At 38.7% G+C, this 19,945-nt stretch overlaps 1 protein-coding gene and 1 pseudogene across 2 annotated transcripts in view; one reads left to right on the forward strand and one right to left on the reverse strand.

The window, feature by feature from the left end:
• The window catches only part of NSL1 (NSL1 component of MIS12 kinetochore complex), a 32,480-nt gene extending 19,825 nt beyond the window's left edge, over window positions 1-12,655 (forward strand). Inside the window, exons 5-6 of one of the 2 annotated variants that reach the window (XM_001488827.5) lie at window positions 9,536-9,603; window positions 11,134-12,655. In XM_001488827.5, the coding sequence (XP_001488877.1) occupies window positions 9,536-9,603; window positions 11,134-11,412 (347 nt within the window). In that variant the 3' untranslated portion in view covers window positions 11,413-12,655. The remainder of the gene's footprint in view (window positions 1-9,535; window positions 9,604-11,133) is intronic. The other variant, XM_014739659.3, reaches the window with a different exon arrangement.
• A 4,078-nt stretch (window positions 12,656-16,733) lies between these two features.
• LOC100053756 (serine/threonine-protein phosphatase PP1-gamma catalytic subunit pseudogene) lies at window positions 16,734-17,701 on the reverse strand (annotated as a pseudogene).
• Window positions 17,702-19,945: the final 2,244 nt, after the last annotated feature.

The raw sequence follows: 19,945 nt of genomic DNA on the forward strand, positions 1-19,945 counted from the left end.
TAAAAAATATACTATATGGCCGGCCTGGTGGCGCAGCGGTTAAGTGCGTACGTTCTGCTTTGGCGGCCCGGGGTTCGCCGGTTCGGATCCCAGGTGCAGACTGGCACTGCTTGGCAAGCCATCCTGTGGTAGGCGTCCCACATATAACGTACAGGAAGATGGGCACAGATGTTAGCTCAGGGCCAGTCTTCCTCAGCAAAAAGAGGAGGATTGGCAGCAGTTAGCTCAGGGCTAATTTTCCTCAAAAAAAAAAGAAGTATATACTATAAACTTCAAACTTCTTAGCCTTCCCTTACATGATCTGGCCCCCACCTGCCTCTCCAAATTCATGTCAGGCACTTTCCTTTTTGCTCTAGCCCCAGATGCTGTAGGCCCATCTTTCAGTTCTTTGAAAGTGCCTCACTTTCACACATGCTTTCCCCCAAGTCCTTCTAAGGTTGGCATCTTCTCACTTTTTCTTTCTCATTTAAATATTACCTCCTCAGAGAGATCTTCGCTAACTACTCTAGTTCAAATAGCTTCTCTCCAGTTCTCTTATCATAACACTTGTTTATTTCCTTAATAGCATTTCTTACAGTATATAAGTGTTTGTGTATTTCCTTATTTGTGGTCTCTCTCAAAACTGAAAGCTCCATGAGCTTTTTTACTTTGCATTTGTGTTATATGTGGCCAGCATATAACACCATGTGCAGTAAATACTGACTGAGAGACTGTTATTCATCCATGCATTCAGCATGTTTGTTGAATGTCTGTTATATGCCAGAACTGTTTTCAGTATGGAAGACATAATGGTGAGCAACACAGACAAGGTCCTTGCTCTATGGAGCTTACATTCCAGTGGGAAAAGAAAAGTATAAACAAATATAAAAATAAATAAGTAACTCAGTGCTAGGATGATGTGTTTAGGTGATGGGAAATACTTTTCTGAGGAAGTAACAAGAAGGAATGTATCTTGTGATATTCATGAGGAAGAGCTTTTCAATTAGAGAGAAGAGCTAGAACAAAGTTCCTAAGTCAAGAATGAGCTTGACTGTGGAACAAAAGACCACTGTGGCCATAGTAGAGGGAATAAAGGGAAAGAGCATTACAGGACAGGTCAGAGACGTGGCTGAGGCCAGATAACACAAGCTAGGAGTTTGAAAGTCTGTGGTCCCTTAGGAGAGACGCAGCTCTTCAGTCCTGAAGGAGGTGGTGAGGTGCAGGTGGGAGTGAGTGTGGAGGATTATACACTTGCCACCTAGCAGATTTGCTCAACAGATCTCTTAAAGTTGTACTAAAGAGTTATCTTCTAGAAAGTCACAAATCACTGCTCAGTTTTTGGTTTCATTTTCGCCAGGGATGCTGCTTTCTGATTCATGGTTCTTATTCTTGCCTTTGGTTACCCCTTTGGAAACCAGTACAAGCCAGACATCTATGTTACACGTCCTTGCTTGTTCGTATTTGTAAAATACATTGGAAATAGAAAGGAAGGACTCAGTTAATGCTTTTTTGCTGAATTTCTGAATTCTTGCAGTCCTTTGGAAGTTCATGTTTCCTACTTTAGTCAGTGCAGTGACCCGAAAGCAAAACCAGGTTGATTACTCAATCTTTCATTTCCACTTTTTCATTTCCCTATGTTTTAGAGAGCAAGTGACTAGGGAAGGCAGTGTACTCAAGGGTGCCTAACTTCCACATTTTTAAGAGCAAACTGTTTTGGGGTTTTTTTTAGTATCCTTGCAGCAATCTTCTAATTAGCTGTCTATCAATTAAGTGAGTTTGCATTTGTCAGTTATAATTTTTTTGTGATCCTATTAGTAAAACTAATAATTGCTTCCAGGTTGTCTTCTTTTTTAAAAAGTTCTTTGAAGTCAATTGAAGAGACTCCTTTTATTTTTCCTGTCCACTAAACGTGTGGTGATGACAAGGAGCTATTTTAAGTCTCTCTACAGTAGACTTAATGACACTTCCAGTTCTTTTGCTGACCCTACAAGCAAAGGACTTAGAGGCAGTTCCTCTTCTTTCCTATTAATGCCAACTTGCTTAAGCCGCTGCCAGAAGATTTACAGGTAGTCACCCACTTACAAATGGTGATGTTTCAAAAATTCATGTTTAATATGAGCTTTGGAATTGGAAATGCCTTTCCCCCCTGAAAACAATTTACAGTGGTAATATAAATGGGTAAGTTTCTCTGTTACCCTTTGAAGACTTATTTAACCTATGATGTAGCTGAAATACTACACATTTGTAATGAAAAACATAGGAAAATCACATTTCAGATGCACATTATGCTACATATTTAAATAGGATTTTATGGGGAATAGTTTAGGTCCCTAAACACCTTTGTTTGTGGTGAGAGGGGTAAATAGTGGTGCCATGAAGATGTTCTCATCAAGGCAATAGAGAGAAAGTCATTGGGAATGCTTCTAAAGGAAGCCCGTCCCCATCTCCTGCATGGTGGGGACCCGCCATCTGCATGTGAGACAGTCGTAAGTCAGATGTTTGTATATCAAGAGTACCTATGTGCTCTTATGAGTTATAAAAAGTGAAAAATTAATTTAACCTTGAGTGAGAGTGAAAAGTTTATGTATTTTGAAATTTCTTCAGCAGATGTTAATGTTGCAAAATGCTTTTTTGATGCATTTATAGACAACATATTCACGTATTTAGTGATCGTTGTTAATTGTGTGTTTGTTTTTCCCCACTTGTTGGGGTTTTCTTCTTATCTTTATGTGTGGTTTTATTCCTAAAATTATTGTTACTCCTTAGTTTGCAATGAAAGGAATTTAATTCACTTAACTAAAAAAAAAAAAACAAAGATACTGAAATGTTAATGGTTGAAAAAGATTTAACTCTAGAATTGTTCTATTTTTAATTCTTTACCAGGATAATTTAGTTTTATTTCAAGAGATTTTCATTATGTTGGAGCTAATTTTTGACCATTTGTTAACTTATATTCTAATAGTATAACTCCTGGCAAAGTGATATAAGTTACCTATAGAGTGTGCTTTGGATTCTAGGAGATGTGGGTTCTAATTCTGTTCAATTCTAGATATGTTTCTCAGCTCTCAGTTATAAATAAGGAGATGTAGATAAGGGGACTATAAAAGGAGGCTGATGACACCTGCTTGCCTCACGGGGTTGCTGAAGGTGCTCCGTCAGGTTGATTGGCAGCGTATGCCAGCCTCTGCTGCTATGGGAATGAGCTGTCAGAGGATCAGGTAGGGAAAGCTTTCACCTCATTGTGCTTCTCTCTCCTGAACTCTCTTTTTCTTTTTGTAGCCAAGTTTCACAATATAATAATCTACACTCATCAGCTTCACTTTCATTTTTGTCAAAACATCAGTAGCATTTAGTATTATATTGTTATGACTCTGTAAATGTTCTTCAGTATGAGTCAGGTAATCATTAGTGTATTTTCTTTCTTGAACAGCTTTCCATCCGCTTTGGAATAATTGCTTTATTTTTTCTGTTTGCTTTGTTTGTTATTGTATCTATCACTAAATCTTTCCCAAACACTTCAATAGAACTGTAAAATTCCTTTCAATACGGTAAACACTTCAGGTTATCCATCAAATTCATTTCTGAAACCTTTTCCTTTTTCTTGGAGATATTCCTCTGGGAGCCTTTTGTCTTCCTATTCTAGTCTGGACTGGTTGCTCTCTAGGCCTGCTGGAAAGCTTTCGTCCTGTCTGTTCCCTTCCTCATCATCCTGGGCATTTCCTTTGCTTCTCTTCTGTTTTGAGTCATGTTCCCTGGTTCCTGTGTGTTCTTCTTTCTTGATTTATTCCCTTGTTTTGGTGTAGCACATCCTCTGCCACCCACCGCCTATTCCCACTCACCCCCGGCCACTCAGCACCAAATCCTCTTTTAAGGCAGCTGTTTTATAACATCGTGAAGCTTTTAGTCTCCTTTCAATTTCCCTGTTAGATTAGCCTCACCCTCCTTTGTGCCTCCACAGCACACTCTCTCATAGCCTTGGTCCATCTTACGTGTCGAGCACCTACTCTACATGTCAGGCGTTATGTTCAACACTAGGGAGTCCAAGAGTTGGAGAAGGAGGGTCTTGTTCCCAAGGATGTTCTGAAGGAGAAATAACACCATGGTTCTCACTGGAGGCAGTACTGCCCCCTAGTGGCCATTTTGAAAAAGTGTGGGGAAGATTTTGGTTACCAGAGTAACAGGAAGGAAGAGCTGGCATTTTGTAGTTAGGGGCCAGGAATACTAAATGTTTTCTGTCTCCAGCACAACTTTAGGATATTCCACCAGACATTCATCTGTGAAAATCTTTTTATAATGATCCAAGCCTGGGACCTAACTCCATTTTATACACAAAACCAAACTACTCTTGGCACTTTTTACATTGTCATTGTGCAACAGAGAAGACAGCTATTGTTGTCCATCAGTGTGGGTTTATAGACAAACTTTTTGTAAGTAACATGTATTTCTAAAAAGAAATTAAGAATCCCTTGGATGATAGATTATTTTGTAAATCATGCAATAACAATTGCATGAAGAATATAATTGCCTTACCCTATATATAAAAGTAAGATAACTTCCTAGAATAAATGTTAAAAAAGATTTTGTTCATTATTGTGTGTATGTGTGTATATATTGAGGTATAACATACAGTACGCAGCTTGATACATTTGTAATACACATTGTAATACACATTAATACATGTAACTGCCGCCGTGATCTAGATATACTGAGTGTCTACATAGTTGGGAAACAGGATAAACTTATTTTTAAACAGTATATTAGTTATATTTTCAAATAATGCGGCCATTATGTTTGCATGTATACAATAATTACAATCCGACGTGTCCCCAAAAATCTGAAAACATGAGGAAAATAGTGTATTTATTGTATTTTTTGCGTATTAACAAATGGACCCATTGTTTTAAATTTAGAAGTATTTTACCTGAAAAGACAATTTGAGGTTGAAGAAACGGATAGTGAGTATATTATTTGGTTATGTAACTAACACATTTATCCTGCTTCCCAACTTTACGGACACTGTATAAAATTTCCAGTACCTAATAAAGTTTCCTTGGACTCCTTTCTGTTCTGTATTCTGCTGCCATCAGTGGTAACCACTATTTTGACTTACATCTTCATATTTCTTCAGATATTCTTTCTATCTCTGTTAGTTAACATGTGCGGGAAAGATAAACTAAAAAGGAACAAAGTAAACAAGCAAACCTTTGCAAACAGAGCTACTTTTTATCATCTAACTATGAAAATGTTTTAGATTCAGTTACAACGTTCATACTCCCTTTTTTCAAAAGGCAATGAATTAGTTAGAGCATATCCAACATTTTAATTGGAAAGGGTTTTGGTACAGTATATAGTTATTACAAAAGCAACAAAGCTGATCGGAAATAAAGGTTTGTAAGTCCTTTTAATAGTGTTAGAACCAACGTTAATGAATAGAAACACAAAATCTAGGAATCTCATTTTTTTATTAATAGAAATGATTTAAAATATTTCCTATGGGGGTTGACCCCGTGGCCGAGTGGTTAAGTTCTCGCGCTCCACTGCTGCGACCCTGTGTTTCGTAGGTTCAAATCCTGGACATGGACATGGCAACACTCATCAGGCCATGCTGAGGTGGCATCCCACCTGCCACAACTAGAAGGACCCGCAACTAAGAATATACAACTATGTACCTGGGGGTTTTGGGGAGAAAAAGGAAAGAATAAAAAATCTTTAAAAAAAATAAAATAAAATAAAATAAAATATTTCCTACTGGGGCCAGCCCGGTGGCACAGCAGTTAAGTGCGCACGTTCCGCTTTGGTGGCCCGGGGTTTGCCGGTTCAGATCCTGGATGCGGACATGGCACCAGTCGGCAAGCCGTGCTGTGGCAGGTGTCCCACATATAAAGTAGAGGAAGATGGGCATGGATGTTAGCTCAGGGCTAGTCTTCCTCAGCAAAAAGAGGAGGATTGGCAGCGGATGTTAGCTCAGGGCTAATCTTCCTCAAAAACAAACAAACAAATATTTCCTATTATTGCCACACTTAATATTATAAATTATATTTTTGTACAATAAGACATGTGAATATTAAAATTTTAATATTAAAAGTCTATTAGAAACTTAGTTGTATTTTGGGTTGCTTGTCTTTAATCTTGCTTTGACTCTGTCCGCAGAGGTCAACCGTATATCTTCTCTGTAGTTTCTCATATTCATGTTCTTGCCTAATCCATCCTTCATTCTCCATTGCCTTTTGACACATTGATCTCTAAAGTCTTTTTAAGTGAATGCATATACTGAGAGTACTCTGAATAAAGGTGGAATTCCAAAGTAGAACATAAGTTTTCTGTAGGGTTTAATCTTACACCTTCCTATGTTATAATGTAGGGAATTACTTTGACTGACACTTTTTTTTTCTTTTTTAGGATTGGCACCTGAGCTAACATCTGTTGCCAATCTTTTTTTCTTCTTCTTCTTCCCAAGGCCCCCCAGTACATAGTTGTATATTCTTGGTTGTGGGTCCTTCTAGTTGTGGCATGTGAAACACTGCCTCAGCATGACTTGATGAGTGGTGCCACGTCTGTGCCCAGGATCCAAACCAGTGAGACCCTGGGCCACCGAAGCAGAGCACATGAACTTAACCACTCCGCCACGGGGCTGGCCCCAACACAACACGTTTAATAAGGCCATCATATTTGGAGAAATGCTGTACCTCCTAGTTTTCATTATTTTAACAGCCTGTACTTTTTCTTGGTATGTTATCTGTACTCTATTAAGGTTATTTCTTCTTATCATAGTCACATAAATCTAATCCATTATTTCTTATATAACACTAGTTTTTCTAGTTCTAGCCATACCTCTGATCTTTTCTTTTCTATATAGAATGGCTTGTGATATAAATTTTCTTAAATCCAGATTTCCTTGGTATAAATAGGTACGAGTATCTGAGTACCTCATTATGTCTTCTGATATGGGTGGATCTAGGCATATTAAACATTAAATAATATTCTATTATGATAAACATCTGTTTCTCCATTATATTTCTATTTATGTGTATAGAAATATTATCTATGAGTTTTATTTTAGAATAGCAAAGGAGTTTTACAAAATGTGTTTTGAAGGGGGAGATTGGGTCTGATAGGGTTGAGAAACACTATTCTAAGCAAATTAATGCAGTGAAATCTTCCCGGTGTTGTGCTGGAACACAGCGGGACACAGCGGGACACAGCAGGAGCCTGTTGTAGCAGGGCAATGGTCAGTGCAGGCAAGGGGTGGAATGTGGCAGGGCCTGTGGAAATGCGAGACTGCCCAGGAAAATTCGAGCTGACTTTGAAAAAGTACCGACTTGTTTCGGCATGTTTCTATGTGTCTCTCTCTTCTAAACTGACAGTTCTTTGAGGGACAAAGACCATTTTTCCTTACTCTGAGTCCCTAGTGCTGGGCCTAGTCCATGGAAAATGCATAATAAACATTGGAAGAATGGGCAACTCTCACATAGGTGTGCAAGTTTGATGGGGAGAGGATAAGTGTGGGCCTGGCTAAAAGCCAGACTGCCACAGAGCACCAAAGGATGGATCATTTATTTGCCATACCCAGGAGAAAATAATTGCCTGCATACTTTGGAGGGATCTCCCCAAATCTTAAAAGAATTTAAATTAAATTAGCATATTATTCTAAGGCAAGGGTCCTTAGAATATGGGGGGACTATGAACTTGGATAGGAAAAAGATAACATTGTTATTTTTACTAATCTCAAACTGAAATTTAGCATTTCCTTCCATTTTGAATGCAGGTAATAGTGGTAGTATTAATAGTACTTGTAACTTTTTTTGCTACTAGAAGCCACAAATATTTTCAATTTCAGTTGTTGCAGATATATCACAATATTGTTTATACTCATTATTTTCATATTATGGTAATTATTAGACCTGCCACCGATCTTGGTATTTCAAAGAAGCACATGTATTACCTATCACAATTTTTTAATAATTATACTTTTAAATTTTATTTTAAAACATTATCCTGGAATTCTAGAGTAAGCAAAACTAATGTATAATGATAGAAATCAGATGAGTGGTTACTTCTTGTAGGGAAGATTGACTGGGAAAGGGGCACAAGAGAACTTCGCAGGGTGATGGAAAGTGCCTTGGTCTTGGTGTCCCGTGTCTTGGTATACATTTGTCAAAGGTGATTGAATGTTAAACGTAAGGCTGCATTTCACTGCATGTAAATTATACTTCAATTTAAAAAACAAATACATTAAAAAATATTCTCAGAAGGGGTCCATAGGCTTCACCAAATTGCCAAAGAAATCTCTGGTAACAAAAAAGGTTAAGTGGGGCCAGCCCAGTGGCGCAGAGGTTATGTGCACACGTTCTGCTTCGGTGGCCTGGGGTTCGACGGTTCAGATCCCGGATGCGGACATGGCACTGCTTGACAAGCCATGCTGTGGTAGGCATCCCACATACAAAGTAGAGGAAGATGAGCATGGATGTTAGCTCAGGGCCAACCTTCATCAGCAAGAAGAGGAGGATTGGCAGCAGTTAGCTCAGGGCTAATCTTCCTCAAAAAAAAAAAAAAAAAGTTAAGAACCATTTTTCTGAGGCCATCATGATGCCTTTGGCTTTCCCCTTCTTTGAGTGCCCTTTTTCTCTCAGTTGCTTTTGCTATTCATTTCCTTTTTTTCTAATTATGTTCTCACTTTTTTGAGCTAAGGAAAGTCAGAAAAGAAAAACAGCAGCTATGAAAGAAATCCTTTGCTTGGCTTATTGGCCAATCTCTTGAGGCCAACAAAGCTATGGCCCTCCTAACACAGTTATGTACTTGCTTAGACTTTAAGAAATTTCTGGTGAGAACTACTCTTCTCAAAACTAATTGGTAGATGATTTTGTAATGAAATGATTTTTCTTATCTCCAGTTTTGCTTGGAGTTTTGGTAGGATTGTTATCCCTCTGTGTTATTAAATATGCAGTTCTGTTATGAAGTAGCCATGAACATTTGTAACAAAGATTGGAAGAAAATGAAATGTATTAGGAATCAGAAAAGATCAAGGAAGTAAGGAAAGAAAAATTAATATTACTGACAATCCAGTCTAGGTGTTTGTTTCCCAAAAATTCCATCTGGGTGTCCTCAGTGCAGTGTGATTGTACATTCTAAGTTCAAATATGTTTTACTTGTATAAAATTCAGAGTAATACAAATATCAAATATTAGCCTATATTTATTTTAAAATGTGATGATAGTGCTTGGGAATGTTAAACATAGCGGTAGATGATATATAGAACAAACAGTCTCTCTTTTAGGAGCACACGGTGTTAAGACTACTTGCAGTCAACTCTTGTTATCTGTTATCTTATGCTTATAAGTATTAGTTTTACTCTACTGTTCTAGTATTTTCCCAGTCTTTTTATTTATCTGGATAAATTTAATAGGACACTTGTTTTGATAGATTACAGAGTATTCTAAGAAAGATTGAGCTAAAGTGAATAGTCCTAATAGGTTTTTCTCCAGATAGCATCTGCGCATCTGTTATGAGTTGGTACTAGGTAAAAAACCTAAAATACTGTTTGACCATTTCTTTGCAGCCTCTTGTATGGAAAATTTGAAATGCAGAGGAGAAACAGTAGCTAAGGAGATCAGTGAAGTCATGAAGGTAAAAGCTACACGCTAAAAAATCTTAAAATGACCAATATGTATAACTAGGTATTTGCTTTCAACATCCAGGTGTGTTTAGTCTGTTGTAACAGGAATTCTCAGTCTTTTAAATAGATCTTTAATGAATCTATTAAGTGATAGTAACATTCAGGATAACTACCATTTATTAGGCACCTATTTTGTGCCAGCATTATACCTGGCTGCTTTAAAGGTTGGTTGTATATTTGAGTTCTGAGAGTTAGCAGTCCATCAAACAATTTTGGATAATAATACCAGCTAACATTTAGTGAGCATTTAGTATGGTCAGGCAGCATCCAACTGCTTTACATATATTATATTAGCTCATTTAATCCTTGCAGTAACCCTCTGAGATGGGTACTGCTATTTCCCTGTTTTACAGAGGCTAAGTAGATTGCCCAAATAAATAACTGAGCCAGGATTTAAGGCCTGGACGTTTGGCTCCAGAGCCTATTCTCTCAACCACTATATTATACTGCATATCCAACTTGGAGTCTTAATATTATTACAATAAAATTGTTTATATTCTTGACATTTATGTGACCCAAACAGGAAAACATTTGGATTTCTAGTATATGAAAATTATTTTTAAACTCCTTCCAAATTTCGCCTGTTGTGATAATTTTCTCTAACATTCTTTTGTGGTTTGTATTGATTCCAGGATTTTCTGGTGCTCATGCTTCTCTCTTAGCATGTTCTCTTTTTTTTGAGGAACATTAGCCCTGAGCTAATATCCATCACCAATCCTCTTTTTGCTGAGGAAGACTGGCCCTGAGCTAACATCTGTGCCCATCTTCCTCTATTTTATATGTGGGACACCTGCCACAGCATGGCTTGATAAGTGGAGCATAGGTCCGCACCTGGGATCCAAACCAGCTAACCCCAGGCCGCCGAAGTGGAGCGCACAAACTTAACCACTGTGCCACTGGGCCGGCCCTCTCTTAGCATGTTCTTGATCAGGAATGGGCCAGGCTAAAATCCAGCCTGCCACCTGTTTTGTAAATAAAATTTTATTGGGACACAGCCATGTCCATTTATTTACTTATTATCTATGGCTTCTTTACGTTACAATGACTAAGTTGGATAATTGTGACAAAGATGTAAGGCCCCCAGAGCCTAAAATATTTACTGTGTGGCCCTTTACAGGAAAAATGTGCTGATCCCTGCTCTCAATGATTAAGATTTCTAAAATACTACTATCCTGAAATATGTAATCTCAGACCTTAAATCCTTAGCTCTGAAATTCTGTCTCCTGTTCTGCCAAAGTGTTATTTACTACCAGGCATTATAGGAATAGAACTAATCTTTTTGGTCTTAGCTTTTGGCTAAAATTCCTCAGCCAAAACTGATATTTTAAGGTATAGTCGAATATCTATGATGCGGAAAATTAGGTCTTAGAAAAAGCCTTGACCCAAAGAATTAAAATTTTAGAGTGTTGTGTCTGTCTCTGTGTGTTTGTTTGAGATTAATGTTGCATATGACTTTTTTTGGTTTTTCTTTTTCTTTTAAGTCCTTGCCTGCATTAATTGAACAAGGAGATGGATTCTCCCAAGTTTTAAAGATGCAGCCTGTTATCCAGCTCCAGAGAGTCCACCAAGAAGTCTTTTCCGGTTGTTATAGGAAAGCAGATGTTAAACCTGAGAGCTTTATAACACAAATAGAGACCACGCCAACAGAGACTTCTACCAGGAAAAGCACTGACATAGTCCTGAAAAGAAAGCGAAGTAAAGACTGTCCCCAGAGAAAATGGTATCCACTGCGGCCAAAGAGAATTAATCTTGATACATAAGCTCTTTTTGTTTATCTGAGGAGTTGAAATTAGGCACTATCAGCATTTAGATTATAGCCTAATGCTTAGACAGAACTCCATTTACAACGACAAATAACTCTTTGGTGATTCTTTATAGAAGTATAGTGGCTCTGTTCTGGCATATGATGTCATATTGTGTTTCTTTCCTCGCTATTTCCTCTATAGCCAATGAAAAGAATGGTTTTTGAATATTGGCACAAAGCCCATCAGTGGGCATTAAGAGTGCAAACTTTTGCTGTCCTTAGATGCCATCCATTCTTGGCTGCCCTTCAGCTTTTATGGAATTTCATGAGTAACATATTCTGTTGGGTTTTTTGGATATACGTCTTTCTTAAAAAGAACTGTGCAGCAGTTGTCTGTCTTTAAGTGCTGGCAGTAATCATTAGTCCTGCACAGGAGCCAGTGCAGTGGTTTTTTTGATTTTGTTTTTGATGCTGTTTGATTTATCAAGTTAACATGGAGATGACAAGATTGGTTTTGACGTTGTTACTCCAAATTCAGCTAATTTGGATTTGTAGGATTAATTTTAGGATTTTTAATTTTTGCTTTGTAAGACAAAGAAGACTGTCATTTGTGCAAGACTTTCTCTTAGAAATAAAAATTGGCATGTAGCCACTGGTTCTGGCCCACCTTTTGTTTTCCGTAGACCTTTTAACTTTTAAACATAATTTGACTTTGGGACTAATATTTTCTTTTCAGGATTTCTCATTAATTCTTTTAGATGATTCCAGTTCAAAAATATATATCAGGTTAATGCATTAACAAATTGTCATTGTGGAGTAACTGTAGATGCAGTCACACTGAACTCTTTTACATTTAAGGATGTTTCTATGTCAAGGATATAATCATTGGTAGAAGTCTGAGAAGGCTGTGTTGCCTCTACTTCTAACATTTAACTAGTTTCTTAGAGCTCTTATTGGGTCTGCTGCTCACATTAGTATAGTGTAGGCAGGGCCGTCTAACTTGCCAGCTCTTTCCCCTTTTGATGACTGTGTACCTTCATTCATTTGCAGAGGAATTTGCTAATCATGAAGTTGGGAAATCTGTACTTCTCTTGTTTGTTATATCTTAATAATCATAAATGTCTAAATGTGACAGAAAGTCTGTCTCGGTGAAGAAGACTTACAAAGCCACTTTATGCTCTCTGTATTTTAATGTTACAATTTGAGATCTTTATATTTGTACACCGCAGTGTGTTTTTAATTAAAATAATGTACGAAGACTGAAGTCTTGATACTGTGTGTTTTTAGGAGCTGTCTCAGGCATTCTCAGTCAGCTTTAGTTGGATGGCAGGTCAGGACCCTGCATTTCAGCACATACTAAATTTCACTTTAAAACTGTTTTGAAGCTACAGAGTGTTACTATTCTAATTCAGTGCCTATTTTTAATAGTATAAAATTCTATATGAATTGGTTCACTTCAAAAGCCTGTAAATGAAAGAATTATTAATTCTCCTAGCTTAGATAATTGCATTGTGATTATATAAGAAAATGTCTCCCTTTTTTAGAGTTTAATGACTTAATGTCTTAGATTTGCTCTGAAATATGTCAGCAAAGAAAAAAGAAGAGGAAAAGAAATAGATTAAGCAGATGAGGCAAAAATCTTGATAATGATGGATCTGTGTGATATATTCTTTCTAGTCTTGTGTTTGGAAATTTTTATAATTGAAAAAAAAGTTTATTTTATTTTAAAGCCCCAGACAGTTGAAACTTGAAATCCCTGAGAGCCCAAAGTTTCACTGCACAGTTAGAGCAGAGTTCCAAATGAAATTGGGAAAGACAGTATATTAGTGTTATTAACTAGGGTAGACATGGCTAATGTCAATAGTAACATTGGATAAGTATACACTTTTAAGGAGAGAAATTGAATTTCTGCTTAGACAAAGAACTAGCTAGCTAAGATGATGAAAAGTAAGAAAGTCTGTAGTCGTAGGGAATGTTGAAGGAAGAAACAGAAAATCAAATGTTGACCTCCCTATGATAAAAAGAAGGCTGGCTTGGATAGAGTCTTAAAATTTCTTTTTGACAAAAACAAACACAAAAATATAGCACAAGAAGGTCAAATCCAGTTCCAAGGGGGAAGGGACACCATAAAAGCAGCTGGTTCCTGAAATCAGTGAAGGAAAATCTGTGTAAGTCTGCTTGAGTTGCTGTAACAAAATACCCCAGACCGTGTAGCTTAAACAACAGAAATGTAATTTCTCACAGTTCTGGAGGCTTGAAGTTCAAAATCGAGGTGCCAGCAAATTCGGTTTCTGGCAAAGTCTCTCTTCCTTCGTGTGGGATGGGGGATGGGGGAGTGCTAGTGCCTTCTTATAAGGATATTAATTCTGTTGGATCAAGGCCCCGTCCATATGGCCTCATTTAACTTTAATTACTTCCTTAGAGGTCCCATCTCCAAATACAGCCACACTGGGAGTTGGAGCTTCAACAAAGGGTTTTTGAGAGAACACAAACATTCAGTCCATAACACTAGACAACAGGAATCTTACCCTAGACCTCTTTCTCTGGGTCTTTATGGCTTGGGCTGCATAGAGAACAAAGTCAATAAAATCAGACTTTTTATTTGCTTCAAAATGTACCTATCTCTAAGACTGAGGTTTTTTAAAAGATTTTATTTTTCCTTTTTCTCCACAAAGGCCCCCAGTACATAGTTGTGTATTTTTAGTTGTGGGTCCCTTTAGTTGTGGCATGTGGGATGCCGCCTCAGCATGGCTTGACGAGCAGTGCCATGTCCTCGCCCAGGACTCGAACCGGCAAAACCCTGGGCCACCGAAGCAGAGCGCGTGAACTTAACCACTCGGCCACAGGGCTGGCCCCTAAGACTGAGTTTTTTGCCTTCTGTTGAAGCCTTGGGTTTTCCCTATCTGCCTTCATTCATTTATTCATCCATTCAACAAATACATGTTAGGCACCTACTCAGTTCAAAAGTCAGAGAGGTTCAGAGCATAGTCTCTGAGCCACAGATCTTCTGGGTTCAGATTTCTGCTCTACCTTTATTAAATGCTATTGGGCAAGTACTTAACCTCTCTGTGGTACCGTTTTCTCATATGTATCACGGGGGTGATGATACTACCTACTGCATAGAGTTACTATGAGAAGTAGATGAATTCATAATATAAAGTCCTTAGACTAGTTCTTCGCACATAGTGTACATAGCATTCTATAAGCACTATTATTACTTGGTTTGATAAAGGAAATGAAAACTCATGGGGTAAACATTGTCTTCAAGAAGCTCATATTCTAGTGAGGAAAATGAGCATGTGAACAATGATCAGGCGACGCAGCAAATGCTATATGGATGTCTGCATGGGGAACTTTGGGGAGAAGACATGGAAATCTCATTGAGGAAGTGACATTTGAACAGTCTGAATATTTTAGGCAAATAATCAGGGGGGAAGATTCCCAGGAGTGTGAAGAGAATTTGCCAAGGCAGGTGGTTGGGAGAGAGCGTGGTGTGTTGGAGGACCATCAGATACGTCTCCGTTATGGGTCTCGCTCATCTAAAGAGACTGGCTACAGGTGAACCTGAAGAGATAGGTTCAGCTCTTAAGAACTTTGTACTTCTTAGGATTGGTGATAAGGAACCATTAACTTGAACAAAGGAGGGGAAAGGAAGTGGAAATCTATTGAATCCATTTTCCTCTGTGTAGCATTTACCCGAAAATAGCAATAACAAGAAAGAGGAGGGGCCGGCCCCGTGGCCGAGTGCTTAAGTTTGTGTGCTCCGCTGTGGTAGCCCAGGGTTTCGCTGGTTCGGATCCTGGCACGGACATGGCACCACTTGTCAGGCCACGTTGAGGCAGCGTCCCACATGCTACAACTAGAAGGACCTGCAACTAAGATATACAACTATGTACTGGGGGGATTTGGGGAGATAAAGCAGAAAAAAAAAAAAAGATTGACAGTTGTTAGCTCAGGTGCCAATCTTTAAAAAAAAAAAAAAGAGGAACACTCATGTTTTGATGAAACCAGGAGGTATGTCGGCCCAAACCATAGCATATAAAGAAGGAAAATGTATGGAGGAAAGAATAATAAATTATCAGATCAGGGAGAAATCAAACTTAAATGTCTGCTGAGAGACATTGATAAGAGAAATCCAATTTGCCCCTAGAATCTGGACAACTGAAAAATGGAGGACACCACAAAAGGATGACGTGAGGTGGAGGAGCCTGAAAATGAGCTAGTGTCCTCATCCCTTCCACTCACTGTCAGTAACTGCCTCTGCCAAAGGAGCGTGTGTTCCAGAACAACTGAAAGAGGCCCTAGAGAGTAAGGGTGAAACGCAGAGCGAAAAATGGTCAAAATGAAATTCTGCATTGGAGTGGAAAGACTTGAGGTTCCAGAATACTGGCCGCCCCGCTCACACACTGGGATGATCCTTCTTTCGAGAGACTGAACAACCCCAGAGAAAAGATTTACAGGGAGTGATATTTGGAGGTCCCCAACCACATGCCCAGCTGGCTGATCCAGTCACTCCGTGGTGCAGCCATCTAGTCGCTAAGCCCCAGTCCCTTAGAGCTTCCGGGAGCATTTATGTATTTCACTCTCAAAAATGAATGGGCATACTGAAAAAGTGGAAGCACCCTAAAAATCCATCAGTAGTAGAATGAAAAGATAAATTGTGGCATATACACATAAATACTACACAGGAATTTAGAAAAAAATTATTTTTAAATAATGGCTTTAATCATCATCTTTAGTATACAGTAGGGGAAAGTGTGCTTTAATATACATCATACTAGAGATGCTGGCAAGGTTGGAAGTTACTCCTAATGTTGAGAGCTATAAAAGCTAGTTTGTACATGACAAGACAATGAGAGAAAAAAAGCAATCCCTTTGAAACAAAATTTAAAAATAAAAAAAATATGTTCATAGTGGTTTGTATCAACAGTATGCATTTTGTGACAATAACATGTAGAGATTGAGCACCCTAGGGCTCTCTTCATATCCTAAAGAAAATTAGCATTTACATTATTCATGGGTTGAACTGAATTAAAAAAAGATCAGTTGTACACTTAGCCCTTAGGATAAACTGCCCTAAGGTGTACAGCTTTAACACCATCATTAAAGTTGTTTGCAAAAGGAATAGAGAATCAAAAAACTAAACATTTTTTCATGTGAGTGGAGAGTCTGTCATTTGCTGTTATAACCAGCAGATGCCATTCATCAAGTCAAAAATGGAAGGGGGGCCCCAGAAACACACTATCTGAGCAAGCTGACCAATACACATGGCAGTTTTAAAATGGAGATTATACACTGTATGTTACAAGTCCAAACCAGGCAGTGTCAAGATGACATCTATTTCTTTGCTTGCTTTGTGATCGTACCTTGGAGGTGTTACGGGTCTCGTGGCATTCAGCTTCTTTTTCTCTGCAGGCTTTAATACCTGAAAAGAGCACATTAGTGTTTTGTCCACATTCATCGTGGCACCTGCGTTATCAAACTTGCCATAATAACTGGGTGCAGAAAACAGAGTGACCAACTGCCTCTTTGCAAAAAATTCATATCCATCTTCAGCCACCTGATGGGCTCTACATATAAGATCCAAATCATGCTTAAGGAGAAATTTTGCAACTACTTCTGCATCAAATGTGAAGGACACTGCTCTGTCATTTTCACCCCAGCCTAAGACATCTTTATTGGGGTCAGACCACAAAAGATTGCAAAGAAGACCTTGATCCAGTACATCAGTTGGTCACATAATTCACCGAATCTCCTCCACAGTTGGAAGATCTGGTGATAAACCTCCATGACAGCAGAATATTTTCTCATCCACGATGACTGCTATTGGTAAATAATTAAAGCAGCCTGTGAAAGTTTTCCACAGTTTAATGTTATATCTTCTTTTACATTTATCATAAGATCCATAAATTCTATTGATGCTGGCACATTCGTGGTTTTCTCTGAGAAGAAAAAAATTCTCAGGATGTTTGATTTTGGAAGCCATTAAGAGGCACTAGTCTCTGACGACTGCTTCCCCCTGTCCACATAGTCCCCAAGAAACAAGTAGTTGCTTTCTGGTGGGAAACCACCGTACTCGAGAAGTTGAAGCAAATCATAGTATTGCCCCTGGATATCACCACATATTTTGAGTGGCGCTTCAAGTTCTAGTAGGATAGGCTGGCTGAGAAAGATCTCTCGAGACTTTAAGCAGAGTCCTCTGATTTCATTCTCCTGTAGCTGGACATTCTTGCCAGGCTTGGACCTCTCACTGCCAGCAGCCGTTGGATGACGCTGTCAAAGTTGAGTTTATCTGTTTCCGCCATCACCTTCCCACCCCAGTCCCTCCTGGCGCGGTGTGACCGCTGGCTCGCACCCGGGACTCACACCTTCTTTCCCACGACACAAGCACAGAGGCAGTGGTGGTGGCTGTGGCAGCAACCATGGCGAGTCCCCTGCAATCACCCGACTCCTTGCTCCCTCCTTCTCTCCTCACTGGAACCACGAGCAAAACCCAAAATTATTGATACACACAACAACATGGATAAATCTCAGACGTTATGTTGAATGAAAGAAGCCAGGCACAAAAGAGTACATGCTGTGCATGAAATCACAGAATAGGCAAAATTAATCTATAGTGGTTACTTACGGGGGGGGGGGGCGGATATTAACTGGGGATGGTCACAGAACACTTTTGGGTAAAGGAAATGTTCTTCATCTTGATCTGAGTGGTGCTCACATGACTGTGTACATATGTAAAATTTCACTGAGCTATGCATTTAAAATTTCTGCATTTTATCTAAGTTTTATCTAAAACACACGCACACACACATACAAATTGAGTTTCACCAGATATTTGAGGGAAGTCTCCAACAACAGACCAAAAATCTGTGAGTCCCACAAAGGCAGGAATGTTTGTTCTGTCCTCTGATGTATCCTAGGCACCTAGCATAGTGTCTGGCATATGATAGTTTCTCAATGCATATTGGTTAAGTGAATGAATGAAAACAAACACTAGCACACAAAAACCAAAGAGAAAATAGGATCTCAAAGAAAACAGAGATAAAAACAAAACAAAGTGCCGGAATAATTACTGTCCTCCCAGAGATAAGAGAAGATGCTGCATCTATTTAAAAAAAAAATGCTATTAAAGAATGTTTGGTAGACAAGAAAGAGTTCTTGAAAACCAAAAGTGTAAAAGTTGAAATAAATTCAGTAGGAGGGCTAGAAGATAATATGAAATTTCCCCAAAGGTAAAAGAAAAAGATTAAGAAATGGCAAATTAGAAAAGAGAAGAATAAAGAGAATAAATGCAGAAGGTGCAATGTCTAATTGATATCCTTTCCAGAAGGAGAGCGCAGAAAAAAAAAGAGGAGTCAAAATTATCAAAGAAACAATGCACTTACCGTATGACCCAGCAATGCCACTCCGAGGTCTAAACCTAAGAGAATTGAAGACATGTCTACACAATAACTTGTACATGGATGTTTTTAGCAGCAACCCAAATATCTATCAACTGATGCATGGATAATAAAATGTGGTATATCCGACTGATGGAATATTATTTGGCAATAAGAAGTATGGTACATGCTATAATGTGGATGAAACTCGAAAACACGCTAAGTGACAGGAGTCGCTTACAAAAGACTCTTTTCTGTGACTCCATTTATATGAAATGTCCAGAATAGGCAAATCTATAGAAACAGAAAATAGATTAGTGATTGCCTAGGGCTGGAGGGAGGCAGAGGGTGGGAGGAATAGGGAATGACTACTAATGGGTATGGGGTTTCTCTTGGGGGTGATGAAAATGATCAAAAATTGATAGTGATGGTTGTTTTGTGAATGTGCCAAAACCCATTGAACTGTACATTTTAAATGGGTGAATTGTATAGTATGTGAGGTGTATCTCAAAGAGAGTAAAGAAATAGAAATAATACAAGAAACATTTTCAGAACTGAAGGATGCTAAGACTCCAGATGGAAAAAGCCACTGAGCGTTCAGCATAAGAAATGAAAAAAGACAAGAAACAAAAAACCAAAATCATCCCCTGCCCCAAGGCCATGTTACTGAGATATGTTCACTGAGAGCAGTTTGATAAAGAGAAGTTCCTAAAAGTTTCCACTAAGGGAAAAAAGTCATAAGGAAAGGGGAATTGGGGGCTGGCCCTGAGGCCGAATGGTTAAGTTTGCACACTCTGCTTCCACAGCCCAGGGTTTTCCTGGTTCAGATCCTGTGTGCGGACCTGGCACCACTGGTCGGGCCATGCTGAGGTGGCATCCAACATAGCACAACCAGAAGGACCTGCAGCTAGAGTATACAACTCTGTAGAGAGGGGCTTTGGGAAGAAAGGGGGAGGGGGAGGAGGAGGAGAAGAAGAAGGAAGAAAGAAGATTGGCAACAGATGTTAGCCCATGTGCCAGTCTTTAAAAAAAAAAAGGCAGAGGGGGGAATTGGAATGGCACCAAACTACTAAACAACAATTCTAGAATCTAGAAGTCTCTGAAGCAATACAATCTGGAAATTTTCAGTATAAATGATTTGCACCTAGGATTCTATACCCAGCCAAACTA

The sequence above is a fragment of the Equus caballus genome, chromosome 5 (assembly GCF_041296265.1).
Source record: "Equus caballus isolate H_3958 breed thoroughbred chromosome 5, TB-T2T, whole genome shotgun sequence".
Classification (NCBI taxonomy): Eukaryota; Metazoa; Chordata; class Mammalia; order Perissodactyla; family Equidae; genus Equus; species Equus caballus.